Genomic DNA, 14,860 nt, shown 5'->3' on the forward strand with positions numbered 1-14,860 from the left:
ACATCTAGTGTCAAAAATGGAAACTCAATAATCAAACATTGTCTGCCAATCAACAAGTGAGATATTGAGTTAAAGAAAGAAGATATACTGACATTTATCATCCTGTATTAATGATGATAACCATTAAAACAAACCTTTAAATTCTTGTAAATATACATTTCTATTGTATTTTTTATTTGCTTGGGGTTTTTAAGTTTCTCCCCTCATTAATATTTAACATTACTTTAAGTTCTTCTATTTTAATTTTAATAAATACTGAATTTGTTCAGTACTAGCATGTATACTTCCATTTATATGTATGAAATAAGAGATTTTATTTTTTAAATTGAAGTAAGTAAGTCATTTTTATTTATAGAGCGCTTTTCCAGACCAGGGTCACAAAGCGCTTAAACAATCAAAACAATATTCAATAAAGTATATACTTTAAAGGGCCTCTGATGCAATTTTTGTCTATGTTTTATACAACAATGACGATGGTCGTACACTGTTCTGCCTTTAGACCTACATACTATAAGATTATTCATATTTTTTGGGGAAAAAAACAAAAGTTAAGTTAGCAAAGTGATAACTCCCAAAATAAATCAGTACCTGGTGCGGTGGAGCGGACCGGAGGCATCTGTCCCTTGGAGAGGAAATTGCGCAACTGGGACTGTTTTCCTGGTGTGACTTTAACTTCTGAACAAATACATTAATAGGAGAAAGAAAACGATTTAACAACTGTGCAGTCTTGTGATGTAATCAAGTCATTCATCTCCACGTCTGTCACTACCTGGAGATTTGACTCTGGATACTTGAGGTGACGTGTCCAGCTTCGCCTTCAGCAGAGCATCTTTCAAACTCTCCAGCTCGCTCTCCAAACTGTAACCGGGACCCAAAAATATTCTCTCAGTCGGACAGATATGCTTTTCATGGCTGCATATTTAGCCGCGGTGACAGCAGTGAAGATGAAGGCGGCGGATGCTACTTTGATCTTTAAACATTTAAACTGATACAGTTTTTTTTTTGTCAACCCAGATACGTCTCGACGAATGACGTCCTGCTCACCCAGCCGCTGTCGTCGCCGCCGCCGCCTCATTATTTATAGCCAGAGGCGTCGTCTTGTTGTAGAGGCGCAGGGACGAGAGCTCCTTCACCAGGTTGTCAAGTCGATTCTTCTGCTGATTGATGATGTACAGGTTGTTGGACAGTGTGGTGAACAGACCCTCGCGTCCGGGAACGACCATGTGTCTATCGGGGAAGGGAATTTTTTTTCGGTCATTTTTTTGAGTTGCAGTTTTGTAATCAATCGTAAAATAAACCCAACAACTTTAAAACTCACTTCAGTTTCTTCTTCTTCTTCTCCAGGTGTTTTTCCCATTCCACGTCCAGAACATCGTTGACATCCTCCACGGCAAACGTGACGTACTGATACAGCCGGCGTATTTCCTGGATATTTATATATATATTAGTATTATTTTTGATAGATGAAATCCATGTATAGATGCATCTACAAATGTTGACTGAAGCGTCACCTTGAGCTGCTCCTCGCTCCGCGGGTCCAAAGGTCTTTTGTACAACAGCTGTCTGTAGTTCCGGTCTCGACCCAGCTCGCTCTGGGCCTTCGCTTCCTCCGCTCCTGCAAACCCCTCCAGTAAGGTGGTCTTGAGTGTGCCGATGTCTCCGTGAACAGACTGTAGTAGAGGTTTTTTTTTAAACATCGTGTCATTAGATCGTCCGTCAACTCTCAACGATATCTGACGTGTTTGGATTTACCTCCGTGGTTTCTTTGATTTCCAGGGTGAAACTGTGCAGTTCCTCGGAATCCTTCCTCAGCGCTTTCATCTGCTCGTTCGTGCCGATCTTGAAGTCCGCTTTGGAACTTCGCTCCTTGAGATCGTCCAATTCTTTCTGGAAATGTGAAATCTGCAAATATAAAACAAACGGGTTTAGCAAAGAGAGGTCAAACTAAACCACACGTGGGACAAAAGCCTTAAACTCGGTTCAAATCAGGAGCCAAACTGTCTCTTTTCTTAAACACTAGCATCGATCATTATATCAACACGAACATTAATCTGACGAAACTCTATTTATCGACTCAAATTTTTAGAGTGACACATGCTATTTAGTGTTTTAAAACAGCATTTCACACAATAAAAATGTGTGTTAATGAGCAGCTGTGTTGTAGTTTTCCTTTTAGCTCGGGCTCTGAGGTCTGTGGATCAGAATCTACTTATGGTTCCACGCACACGGCTCAGGACCAGAGGAGAGAAATCTTTTCAGGCTGTTGCTCCTAAGCTTTGGAACGATCTTCCTCTCTCTTTGCGCTTGATGGAGTCTACTGACTCCTTTAAGAAACATCTTAAGACGTTTCTATTTGTTCAGGCTTTTCCTTGATTTTCTCGAACTCCTGTGTTTGTCTCAGTTTTATCTTGATCTTTAAAGTATGTACTTTTTTGAGTATTGTTTTGATTGTTTAAGCGCTTTGTGACCCTGGTCTCGAAAAGCGCTATATAAATAAATATTACTTACTTACTTACTTATGCATCTTAAGAATGTATTGGTTAAAAAACAAAACCTCTAGATTAAAAATAACACTTTCATACAGAAGGATCTCAGAACTTGAATATTATTGGTTACAGGAGAAGTTTAAAAATATTTTCACTCTCATTTCTGCAGGATTAATGAAAAAAAACAACTTTTATAACGAATTGAGCCAATTTAAGAAAAAAAAAAGCAATATCACAAATACAGATTAAAACTTAAAGCTCCCATAAGTTGCGTAAAGCACGGCTCACCTCCTCCATGATTGCATTCATGATTGGATCCGTTTCTTTCTTCTGCTGAACTGGCTTCTCCAACATCTTAACACCAGTTATAGCCTGCAAACAAACAAAAAAGAGGCTTTAGATATAATTAATTTTCCAGTTTTTACTTTTTATAAAGATTTGTGTTAACACATTATCTTACAAATTTAATGAAGTTATATTTTTTAAAACAACAAAATACTATGTTGCGTTAACACTGGCAAGAAAAGTTGTTTTTATATCAAACATAAAACATCCACAGACCTAAACTTGGAATAAAAACATCAAATAAAAGTTTTAAAAATATTTTTTGGGGAAAATGGCAGTGCCAGTACTTGGGGTGTTTGGACACGGTTCTGGGCAGCTGGTGCCGTCTTCGGGATGGCGGGGGACGGTGAGCCGGTCTGAACAGGATGCACTGGCACTGAGGGGCACGAAGAGAATTAGTTTGAGACACTTAAAAATCAATGTTTCATAAAGAAAAAGTCCAACTTATTGTTTGTTTTATACCGATTAAAGCCGGAGTCTTTGTTGTGCCGAGAGCAGACGTGCTCAGACTGCTGGCGTTGGGCACTGCAGCTTTGGTCAGCGTCGGAGTGAAAGAGAAGGAGGGTGTGGTTGATGCCGGCGTCTCAGCGGCAGCCAATCTACAAGGACAAACACTTGTTTTATTTCTCACGTTGCAAGTTGCTTGGCTAGACGAAGATAAGAATCAATAAAATAAATAAATAATGTGGATGGAACATAAAGTGAGGGAGAAGAGAAAATGTATTATTTAGATTTGAGGAGATGGTTCAATGGTGCTCTTTTACAGCAAGAATCACTGATTTGGCTCTTGGTTGATGGGTTTAAAAAAAAGGAGGAAATAAGAAGCAAGAAATGCATTTATACCCATAAATGTGAAAAACCCTGAGTCATTTTATGTTGGAGTTGTACATGATTAGAAGATCTTTTGCGCAGCATGAATCACTGACTCTTAAAGTACTGCACAGTTTGTCTCTAATGCCACCTCATGTCAAACTTCAGAACCGCTTCCAACACGGGTCATGTGAAATGACTCCGCTTTAATAGTTGCACAGATGAAAGAAAGAGATATTCGAGAGGATGGCAGGATATGAAAGACATTTGTTTCTACCTTTCATTCAGATTGGATTTGGCCGATTGCGCCGAGACGGCGGGCAGACTCTGACCCTGAGGTGGGAAATTCAAAGCCGGCGTCGTCGGGACCGACGGCTTGATGGAAGGCGAGCTGAAAGAAAAGGCCGAGGGAGCCGAGGGAGTGTCGGAGGGGGGTTTGGCGAAAGAGAAGCTCGACGCCCCGGAACCGAAAGCCGTGGAAGCCCCCAGTGAGAAAGCGGGGGGAGCGGCGGCGGGCGTAGTTGTGGGAACGCTGAAGATGAAGCCGGACGACGAGGACGTGGCGGGAGCCGAGGGAGCGAAGCTAAAGGGTGAAGCGGATGTTGCTGCGGCCGCTACAGCTGGGGTTGAAGCGGGGATGGAGAAAAGACCGCCACTCTTCAGCTGGACTGGTGCGGCAGACGGAACCGACGGAGCGGGTTTGGGTGGAACAGGCGCCGAGGAACCTATAAAACAAAAAGCAGTTTAGTTATTTAATGTTAAATATTTTTTGGACAAAGATTAGTTGAAAGATTCTTAGAAAACAATGTTCATTACCTCCATTTATTTGTGATTTCATTTTTATATACCATTTAATGTACCTTGTTTTTATTAATTTATAGTCTTTTTTATTGACCTCAATTTAAAGTTTAATTAATTTTATTCTATACGGCATCAGTGAGACCTTCGGCCGGATAGAAAGAAAGAAAAATCTATTCTATTAAATTATTACTGCCTAAAAGGTTTTTGTTTTTTTTAAAGACCAGATTTTCTCTCAAATAACATAAGCATACGACTCTTGTCGAGTGAAAATGAGTTAATTCTTTAGGGAAAACAATATAAATAATGCTTAAACACAAACTCACAAGCTTAAAGCTAGAAGACACACACATACACTAAAGTCAGCATACAGTGAAACATCCAGATTCTGCGTTATGATGTCGTTTCATGCACTTAATTGTGTTTTTTTGCAGGTCATGCAATTGTGTTTTTGATCTAAACATCGACCTGTGGATAAAATCTTGATATTTAACCGGGTCCGCGGTACAAAAAAAAGGTTGGTGAACCCGATCTACAGTATTCAACGACACCACAATTCTTGTGTTGTGTTTGCAAAACTTTTGTAAAAACCCTCTCACCTGGCTTCGGAAGTCTCTCCCCCTGCTGGCTGAGGGCCGTAGGTGCCGCCACCAACTGTTTGGCCCCCGGGTTCAGATTGAGGAGGGAGAATGGACAGAGTAATCCTTCCGAAGACAACATCAGCAGGGTGGGCGCAGGAGGCAGCGACTTCTCGTCAGCTTTGGCAAAACGAAAAACATGTTCACGTTAAGTTACAAATATAATGAACTAGACTCGTTAAGATGCATTTCAATCCCACACTCGTTTCATTTGACCTCGAGGTGTAGACTTTAAGGATTTATTCATTCGTTTGTTATTTTTTGGAGGTACCCACAAAATACTGAAGCAACATTTGTCAGCGAATTTGAAGATATACGTGGTACTACAACATTACAAATAAAACATCAGTCGACAGTTACTTTCAAAACGTATAGCACTGTATAACTTGGCGAGAAGGAGAGAGAGAGAGAGAGAGAGAGAGACGAGAGAAGAAGTGAACAGATGGGAGAGAGGAAGACAAACCCTCATCAGCATTCTGCAGCAGGATTGTCTGGGCTTTGTTATTTGTTGTGGTCCTCTTGCTTGTCTGAGACATTTTAATGAGTGCATTTATTTTTCCCTTCTATACAACTCTTCTCCAACTTCATTTCTCAAGCTGATGCATCACCCCAGAGAGATTTTGACAGCAATCATGTCCAAATGTTGCTCAAATTGCACGTTTTCCCGATGAAGATGGAGTTCTCAGACTGAGGAGGAGGAGGTGGGAGTGGGTGGGTGGGTGGGGGGTGACTAGACGACATCAGCAGTTCTGTGTGATTGTCTGGCAGAACAGGCCAGTTAAGATAAAACGGTGTACCGAGACAGAAGCTGATTACTATTCTTTACACAGGCTGCTGTAGAGCACTGCAGTACGTGTCGCACACATGCCAAGAGTCTGACTGATATCTGCTTTTAAAGGACGAACCTGGATGTTTTAAGGGCTTTAACCAAAGACGGGAATAACAAAAAGAAAAAAACTATTAGAATATGCTTGGTCATAGTAATCATTTAAAACACATTTTTTCAAAGCAACGACTTCTAGACGTACAAACAAACTCTAATGAATTTCTCACACGTTACCTCATCAGATCAGTAAACAAATATCTGGACATATTCTTGTGGCATCAAACAACAATAAATACTATGGGATGTTTTACTGGCCACCACCCCTGTCAGTTGATCTCCGGGAAACTTTTACAGTGATTTGAAAACTTCTCTCAGCAAAAAAAAAAACAACAAACCCACAAAGCTCTTACCAGTCTGTGACGGATTCAAGTCTCACTATCTGGTCTGTTATTAGGCAACTATCAACTACACAAATGTTCTTTCATGTTAGGGGGAGACGACCCTTACAGGAAACACAAGTTATTTTCCTGCATTCCAGGGGAAACCTTTTAGCCAATTAGTTGAATTAGCTTTTACCCAATTAGCTCGGCTTAATTAAATTCCCATTAGCAGTTTACTAGACTCGTAATCTACTTGGACCACGGCGACGAGCCTGATTTATTTCCTTTCGTCGTCCTCAGCTTATCAGAGTTTTGGTCGTGGGGGCAGCAGCTCCAGCCAGGAGGCCCAGACTTTCCTCGCTCTAGCTACATCATCTTGTTCTTTCGGTCACAGTAGACGTAGATCGCCCAGTATACTGAGAGCTTCTCCTTATATCCTTCCAGGATGTTGCTCCTAAGCTTTGGAAGGATCTTCCCTTTCTTTCTGTGTTTGATGATCTACTGACTCTTTCAAGAAACATCTCAAGACATTTTTATTTGTGCTTTTCCCTGATTTTTTAGAACTCCTGTGTTTTTCTTATGTGTCTTGGCCTTTTATAGTTTATATTCTAACTGTCTATTTTTTTTTTATTGTTAAAGCACTTTGTGACCCTGATCTTAAAAAGCGATTTACAAATTACCTTTACTTACAAATCTATAATAAGAATATACATTTATTATAACTGTCCTAAAAACACACAAACACAGAAAACAGCAAAATAAGTATTTTTCCAATGAAAATACTATATATACTCCAATGAAATACTAACTCCTGAAGCCCAGACTTTGAGCATACCAAGTGTAACTCTTGTTATATTTCCAAATAAAAGGCATATGTCTAAACGCAAGGATGTTTTTGAGAAACTACAGCATGAAAGTAGGAAGCGACTCGACTTGATTCTAAAGGAGGATAATTAGCTTGAAACAGAAACGACATAATGAAGGAAGAACTATCATCGTATCATATATTTTCATTTTAGTTTTTTCTCTGAAACACTCAACTAAAAGGAGAATATTATGGATATACGAGTTAATTTACTAAGACCTAGAACACTTTTACAATTATTAAAGCCGTCAATCTTTAAGTTGAATACACAGCTCTTATCTTTCTACAAAATCAAGTTTCCTGATGAATTCACTCACATATCCGGCTTCATTTCTGCTTCTCATCTTCACCTAACATCTGCAAGAAGCTCCTCTGCATGTTCTACCAGTCTGTGGTGGCCAGTGTCATGTTCTATGCTGTGGTGTGTTGGGGTGGAAATGTGTCCAAGAGGAGTGTCAACAGGTTGGACAGGTTGATCAGGAGGGCTGGCTCTGTGGTTGGAATGAAGCTGGACTCACTGGTGACAGTTGCTGAGAGGAGATCATTGAACAAACTACTGGCCATCATGAATGATGACAGTCATCCTCTGAACACTGTCATCAGTGAGCAGAGAAGCAGAATGAAGCACGAATGCTCCTACCCAGGTGCAAAACAAATAGACTCAGGGACTCATTCATCCCTCGGGCTATTAAATTGTACAATTCTGAGTTCGGGGGCAGGAGTGGAGTGAAAGTATCTGGATGTTCTGTTCTATGTTAGTCTTTGTATCCTTTGTCTTTGTTGTTTTTCTTTGACCTATGTTCTTTGTCTTTATCTTTAGACTTAGATTGTGTCATCTTGTTCTTTCTCTTTATGTTCTTCTTATTATTTTATTTTTTATGTATTATTTTTTATTGTTTATGAAAAATTGCTGGCTATTGGTAAAAAACAATTTCCCGAAGGAGACCTCCTGAGGGATCAATAAAGTTTTACCTTACCTTACCTTCGGTCTTAGATTGCTATTGTTAATGCCAGCTGTGATCAGAGGTCTATGCTGCCTTTGGATTAAGACTTTCTACATCTCTATACATCTCTCACTCCCGAGCATGGACAATGCGTAGATCATCAAGACAATAACCATGATTAACAATGTTATAAAAGTCTATGTTTTGTTGCCTAACTTTACTCTAAAAAAAACTACCATCACCTCCATTTCTTCCCAGAACGATGATGAAAATGATCAAATAAAGAAGTGGGAAACTGGCAGCAGAGTTCGCATTTTAAATGCACCTTCAGCTAGCCACGTTGTGACTGCCACATAATTAAAAATAAATGCAGCCTAAGTAAAACCAAAGCTTAATTTAAACCAGGTAGATCACATGTATGGCAGCTCACACTCATCACCTGCTGCAAAAAAACTGCCGGTTCGTTCATCGGTTGAACAGAAAACCTTGACATTTTGTTTGTTTATGGCCGAGAGGCGTCAGACTGTGGGACGTCTTTGATCACTCACTGATGTAGATCTCCTGCTGGCTGGTGAAATCGATGGCGATGCCCAGAGGCAGCGTGTCCTCATCCAACTTGGACATCGAAAGCTCCGCTCGGCTGGAATCTTCCAGGTTCCAGAGTTCCCAGATCTGGAGAAACGGGAAGCGACAATGAGCAAATCAAAAAAGGATAAGACATGTCATTATTTTTATTTAAATTGAGGTCTCAAGAGCTGAACACAAACACCTTCAAGGTAGCAAATCAAATCTGGCACTGACACTTAAAATCTTAAGTATTTATTTAATAAACACATAATTATTGCTAGTAGAAGTTTCAGCATAATTACTTTTATGACAACAATTGTGATATTTATTCCTCGTTACAATGGCTCCACTGCTAAGACAAGTCGGTCACAAAACAACAACATCAGCCTGAACAGTGGAAAACCACTTAAATAGGCACAATTTTTTTTAAACACAGAGTATGATTTTTAGAGTTTTCTAAATCGAAATTTGTTTAATTGATAGCATTTTAAATTCAATATGAAATGTTGGTATAATATCATTCAAAAAAACAAATTCAAAAAAAGAAGAAAGAAAGAAAGGCTTTAAAAAATAAAATTTCAAACAGTATTTCAATGGGTTATTTCAACCACTCAATATTCTGATGACACTGATCTACTTCCAATTCTTTTTTTTTTTTTTCAATGCATGTATAGTTCTATTGTAGCAGTCATTTAAAATGAAATAAATAAATAAATAAGAATTTCATAAAGCTGAAACTGAACTCGAATAATCCCATTTACAGATGAGGTAAAATAAGTCAATCGTTGAAATGAAAACATAAAAGTCAGAAGGAAAATGATTTGTAGCTTCAGCCAAAATTGTTTGCCTCAATCCATTTACCTTCTCGTCCTGCCTGGCGATGATGCTGACTTCGATAGCACCGGCTGAAGCCACGAAAACAAGGTCCCTGAGAGAGAAAAAAACACATTTCAAAATGAAAGATTTTTTAAACTTTTTGTATCGATTACAATAAGTCATTCGTACCAGTCCTCGATGTGATTGAGGAAGTAGTGGTGATGTCGGTCCGTGCAGGAACCGTACACGGTCTCCCTGAAGTTCAGGTATTTTGTCTCCGGTTTCTCTTCCTTTTTCTAGACGAACAAAATGAGAAAAATGTAATAACGAACCGACACGACTTCGAGAATTTATTTGGCTCGACAGATAATGAAACAATTTGTTAAACATGAAAAAAGAGCAATAAGGGGATGAAAGTCCAAGACTTGAAACAGGGGGGGAAACGAGGTATCGACGGTGACGTTCACTCACGGGTAGGGAGACGAAGACGAGCTCTGGAGGCGTGTCCAGTGATCTGTCTGCAGCCGCGTACACCACTGCAAACGCTAATGTCTTCAGCCACAGCACGTCCAGGACTGAGAGACGAAAACACAACAATTGATCAGAAAATGATCAGAAAAAAATGGAACGATGAGAAATGTTTTCTAAATACATTTACTTCTAAAGAATAGGTTAAAAGCGGTTTGTGTTCGTTATTATCTTAACATATAAAGACATCCATTGATCAGTTTAAAGAACACTTGGCCTTACACCCCAGCTCGGGCTCTGAGGTCTGTGGATCAGAATCTACTTATGGTTCCACGCACACGACTCAGGACCAGAGGAGAGAAATCCTTCCAGACTTTTGCTCCTAAGCTCTGGAACGATCTTCCTCTCTCTTTGCGCTTGATGATCTACTGACTCCTTTAAGAAACATCTTAAGACGTTTCTATTTGTTCAGGCTTTTCCTTGATTTTCTGGAACTCCTGTTGTGTTATCAGTTTTATCTTGACCTTTAAAGTATATACTTTATTGAATATTGTTTTGATTGTTTAAGCGCTTTGTGACCCTGGTCTGGAAAAGCGCTATATAAATAAAAATTACTGACTTACTTATACAGGCCACACATCAATGTAACTTTGCCGTGTTTTTAATGAACACGGTTATAATAAATAATACATTTTTCCAGATCTGGTGAGACTGGGAAAGAGGGAAGTGTGCCTATCCAAGACCGTCTCTTCATCCGGTCCCTAGAACAGTGTTAAATTATTGATCCGTCAAATATATGTGGCTGCATGCATCGATTAAAGACCCGCAGCGGTACAAATACACACAATTATTGACATGACAAAATTATGCCCTAAAGCAAAAAGAGAGTTTTCAATGATGAATGAACTTGGTACCAACAATCTAGAGGAGATAAAAAAAACAACAAATAAATACATTCTTGTGCTCAGTACCTGCCAAGAGTTAAAATGGCTGGAGACACAAACCATCCTTCCAGTTATATGTCAAACAACAATATACATTTAGTGATGAAGCTGATTGAGAACCTCCACAAACACTGGCGATAGATTTATTTTTGTTTTACTTCATTTTCGCTGAGACACTTATTTTAACACTTCATGGGAAATGTTCAGATTTTGCTTGAAACAAAAGAGTAGAAATAACAAACTGATCACAATAATGTATATTAAAAATATTGATTATTACCTTTAACCGGATCTTCAGAGTTGTAGAAGTCCGGGCACTGGATCACCTTCTTCTCCTCTAAAAGCTTAAAAAGAGAAAAAAATAAAACAATTGTAGTAATTAAGTTTTTAACGCTTCTCGCACCATCATTTTTGACTTTTTTTTTTACTTACAGGTGTGTACTGGCAGACGGTGGCGTTCATTTTACCAGCAGCTACTTGTTTCCCTTTCGGACTCCAACAAACTGCAGAGTTCATAAAAGATGTGTTAGATCCATAAGACGGTGGTTATAAGCATGAGTTAAGTTACTCACGGCATGTGATGCCGCTGGAAGCAGGAAGTGAAGCCAACACTTTCACAGCCTCTGTGACCTCCAGAGTCATCAAGCTGCCGTCAGACAGACCCACTGCCAACAGCGCAGGCAGGGCCGGGTTCCACTTCAGGTCCTGTACAAGAGTCCCTGATGGAAGTGGAGGCTGAAGCGACGCAAAAGGAAACTTCTGTGGCCGGGCCTGCGAGAGCACAGAAGGATCCAATCAATCAGTACTTGTTGTATCATCACCAGAAAGTCTCTGAAAACATACATTCAAGCGTAAAAAGACTTTGGCTGTAAGTCCACGTTGGGTCCATAAAGTTTAGTTAAAGATCAACTAATGTTAAACCCAACTGTCCTGACATGTTTCAGATGTTGAATCTTCCTCTCTAAGATACAGTTAGTCCCTCATCATGACCATGTTTTAAACTTTTTACTTAAGTTCTCCCCGGTCTAAAAATCTTGGCGAATGAGAGGTTACGAGAGTCCATTATGACGCAATAATGGCTTCACTCTTCCTCCAGCCAGCTGTGATCTCGCCCTTCTTTTTTTTTTTTATCCAAGTCCCTTGTAGGTAGAGATGTCCAAGATTGATGACACGCGGTGACAAACCTCCATGCTTGACCAATCACAGCAGAGTGGGTGTGGTTACGGTAAACAAGATATCATCTCCAGTGTTTTCAGTTTTAAGATCATTTTCTTCATTGAAAAGAGAGTTTTGTACAAACCAAAATCAATTACAAAAATAATAATAATATAATAAAGAATTTAATTATTGAGTAAAGATGGTTTTATATTTCTAACACGTACAGTATAAGAGCAGTACACCTATTATCAAATATTAATACATTTAAAATAGGCGTTTCAGACATACAAGCACTTTGCTCACATAATAAAACTTCATAAACATAATTAAGAGGTTAATCGTTTGTCATCACCTTGTTCACGAAGGTGCGGACGTCATAGAACACGAGCGATAACTTTGCCTCGTCGCACACGCCGCACACGGACAGCGTGAGTTCATCGCTGCTGAGAGCCAAGTGGTGCAGGTTCAGGTCCAGAGTCACCTCGGCCAGAGGGAGGATCCCCTCGACTGCAACGAGGACCACAGGTCGGTTAAGAGAGAACCAGCAGGAAGATAAGAACACGATGAGCGCTCGCACCGATTTCGTTGGCTTTTCCTTCAGCGTTGTTGGCGTTCAGAACGTCCCTGGTCACGTAGACTTTAAAGGTTCTGTTCAGGCCGACAAACGTCAAACCGAACTTGTTGGAGACCATCAACAGGCTCGACCTTTCTCTCGGCATTTCTTCCGCAGCGTCAAACACTTTCAGTTTCTTCATCTGGCGGAACTGAAAGTCCTGGAAAAGAAAAGAATCGTGGGTGAATATTTGGAGGAAAAACCTACCAAACTACAGTATGTTTGCTTAAACATTTAATCACAACTGTTTTTATTAGTCATTAGTGTTATGTTGTAGGTATGTGTGTATTTGCCGCTTCAACTACGTTTGTGTCGTTAATGTCACCACTTTACAACAATATTGATGACATGTAAGTAAGTAAGTAAGTAAGTAAGTAATATTTATTTATAGTACATTAGTGATGTCCAAGTTTACCAAGAAACATTTTCTGATTCACCAACTACACACGCCACAAATCTTTATTCAAGATTTAACTCGACAAAACTCCCAGGAAAAACTTCTAAAGGCAAGTAAAATATTCATTGATATCCCTATAATAATATAATAAATAATTCTACTTTTAACAATTAACATGAAAATATAAGATTTGTTTGTTAATTTTTGGTTGCAATTAAACTTCTGACTGAGGACGAGAGGATACAGTGACTACAGCAGCTTTTAATGCTGATGTTTGGACATATTTGAAAGCAGATACGACTTCGTCAAGAGTCATGTGGTCTTTAAATTCTGCAACACCAGAGTCAAGTACTCGACAATACTACAATTATATATACTTGTTACTACAGTATCACAATACATCATAATGTTGTCCCCGTATCGTGACACATATCGTATCCCCTACTTTTGACTTAGTATATAGAGGTTAACCATAAATGTGTGTATTTATAGCGGTTTAAATTATCCATAGCTTTCTTAATATTTTTGACAGGGAAAACTATACTTCATATATATATATTTCACTGGAATCTTAACAAGACCAGCCCAATGATACTGGTTTCATATAAATAAATTCATATTTACAAATACCACACATCACTATATATTGCAGTATAGTATTTAGTTTTGTTTCACTATTATAAATATATGATAAGTTAGTCAAATATATGCATTTCTGCGATTTTTAAAGTGACAAATATGACATTAATAAGACACAAGTACCAGATAAATACACTCTCCGCTCTCATGATAGTTTCACTTTTGAATAAATGACGACATTGCGGCTAACATGCTAACAGCTAGCAAACGGACAAAGTCAATTAAATTAACGTCATATTGTTTTTAAATCGTGACATAAAGAATAAGTCAGTACAACTCAATGTTTAATGACATTAATGACATTATTCCTAAACCCAATGGGAGCCTTTGGTTTGTACGAGACTCGTTGAAACGATGGCGAGCATGTTAGCAAACATTAGCATCTTCACGAAAGAAGTCCAAAGATACACATCTTTACCTTCATTTCCCTCTCAGTGGGAGTGTCTGCGTCGTCAGCCATGGTTCAAGCTGTTCTTCGTGCAGAATAACTTTCTCTTCTTCACTTCAAAAGGTGTTTTTCTAAAGAGTTCTTCTCTGGTGCCTCATTGTACGCAGTGACAGAAGAAAACACGCCGCGCTATTTTCGCCGTCAGCGTGACGTAAGCGCTGCGCAGGACGACGAGTCGATGCCAGAGCGAGGATTTCTTTTGGGAAACTACTTTCAAAGCACAAGTGCAACAAAGTTTAGCATCGATTCTGTAATAAATTAATGTATAAAAAAGGTCACAAAACAAGTATTATTATAAGGAGAATAAAACAAAGCTAAATATACAGTACAACGTTTTCTTATTTAAATATATCAAAGCTAAGAGATAAGAAACATTGCAAATCAAATGGCAGTTTGGAATAAGTAAAATTAATAATAATAATAATAATAATAATAATAAAAAACTAATATTCCTAATAGTGACTCATGTGTGTGAATATATTTTCATTGTTATTACTACTATGCTTGGGGAAACCATTTCCTTAATAGAATGTGTTCTATAGATTATTATTATTATTAAAATGAGCAGTATTGTGGTAGGAATAATAATAATAATAGCAATAATATTTATTATTAATGCACACCCATAAATATTATGATTATTGGCTCACAAAAATCCAAAAATGTTTGTATTTATTCATATTTTTATTAAAATCAAAAACTGTTATTCAAATCCAGC

General features: G+C 38.7%; 1 protein-coding gene across 1 annotated transcript in view; it reads right to left on the reverse strand.

Annotated features, from left to right (window-relative positions):
* Positions 1–14,273, reverse strand: part of nup214 (nucleoporin 214) — a 30,489-nt gene extending 16,216 nt beyond the window's left edge. Inside the window, exons 1-21 of the mRNA XM_087790724.1 lie at positions 14,113–14,273; positions 12,623–12,818; positions 12,398–12,552; positions 11,460–11,658; positions 11,320–11,390; positions 11,168–11,231; positions 9,947–10,050; positions 9,665–9,771; positions 9,521–9,587; positions 8,641–8,764; positions 5,039–5,197; positions 3,919–4,366; positions 3,294–3,430; positions 3,119–3,207; positions 2,775–2,858; positions 1,753–1,902; positions 1,512–1,670; positions 1,319–1,425; positions 1,045–1,227; positions 770–858; positions 589–675 (exon numbers count right to left, since the gene is read on the reverse strand). Coding sequence (XP_087646850.1) covers positions 589–675; positions 770–858; positions 1,045–1,227; positions 1,319–1,425; positions 1,512–1,670; positions 1,753–1,902; positions 2,775–2,858; positions 3,119–3,207; positions 3,294–3,430; positions 3,919–4,366; positions 5,039–5,197; positions 8,641–8,764; positions 9,521–9,587; positions 9,665–9,771; positions 9,947–10,050; positions 11,168–11,231; positions 11,320–11,390; positions 11,460–11,658; positions 12,398–12,552; positions 12,623–12,818; positions 14,113–14,154 — 2,821 coding nt within the window. The 5' untranslated portion in view covers positions 14,155–14,273. The remainder of the gene's footprint in view (positions 1–588; positions 676–769; positions 859–1,044; positions 1,228–1,318; positions 1,426–1,511; positions 1,671–1,752; positions 1,903–2,774; positions 2,859–3,118; positions 3,208–3,293; positions 3,431–3,918; positions 4,367–5,038; positions 5,198–8,640; positions 8,765–9,520; positions 9,588–9,664; positions 9,772–9,946; positions 10,051–11,167; positions 11,232–11,319; positions 11,391–11,459; positions 11,659–12,397; positions 12,553–12,622; positions 12,819–14,112) is intronic.
* Between the last annotated feature and the right edge of the window lie 587 nt (positions 14,274–14,860).

Source organism: Callionymus lyra, chromosome 5 (assembly GCF_982586985.1).
Source record: "Callionymus lyra chromosome 5, fCalLyr1.hap1.1, whole genome shotgun sequence".
NCBI classification, from domain to species: domain Eukaryota; kingdom Metazoa; phylum Chordata; class Actinopteri; order Syngnathiformes; family Callionymidae; genus Callionymus; species Callionymus lyra.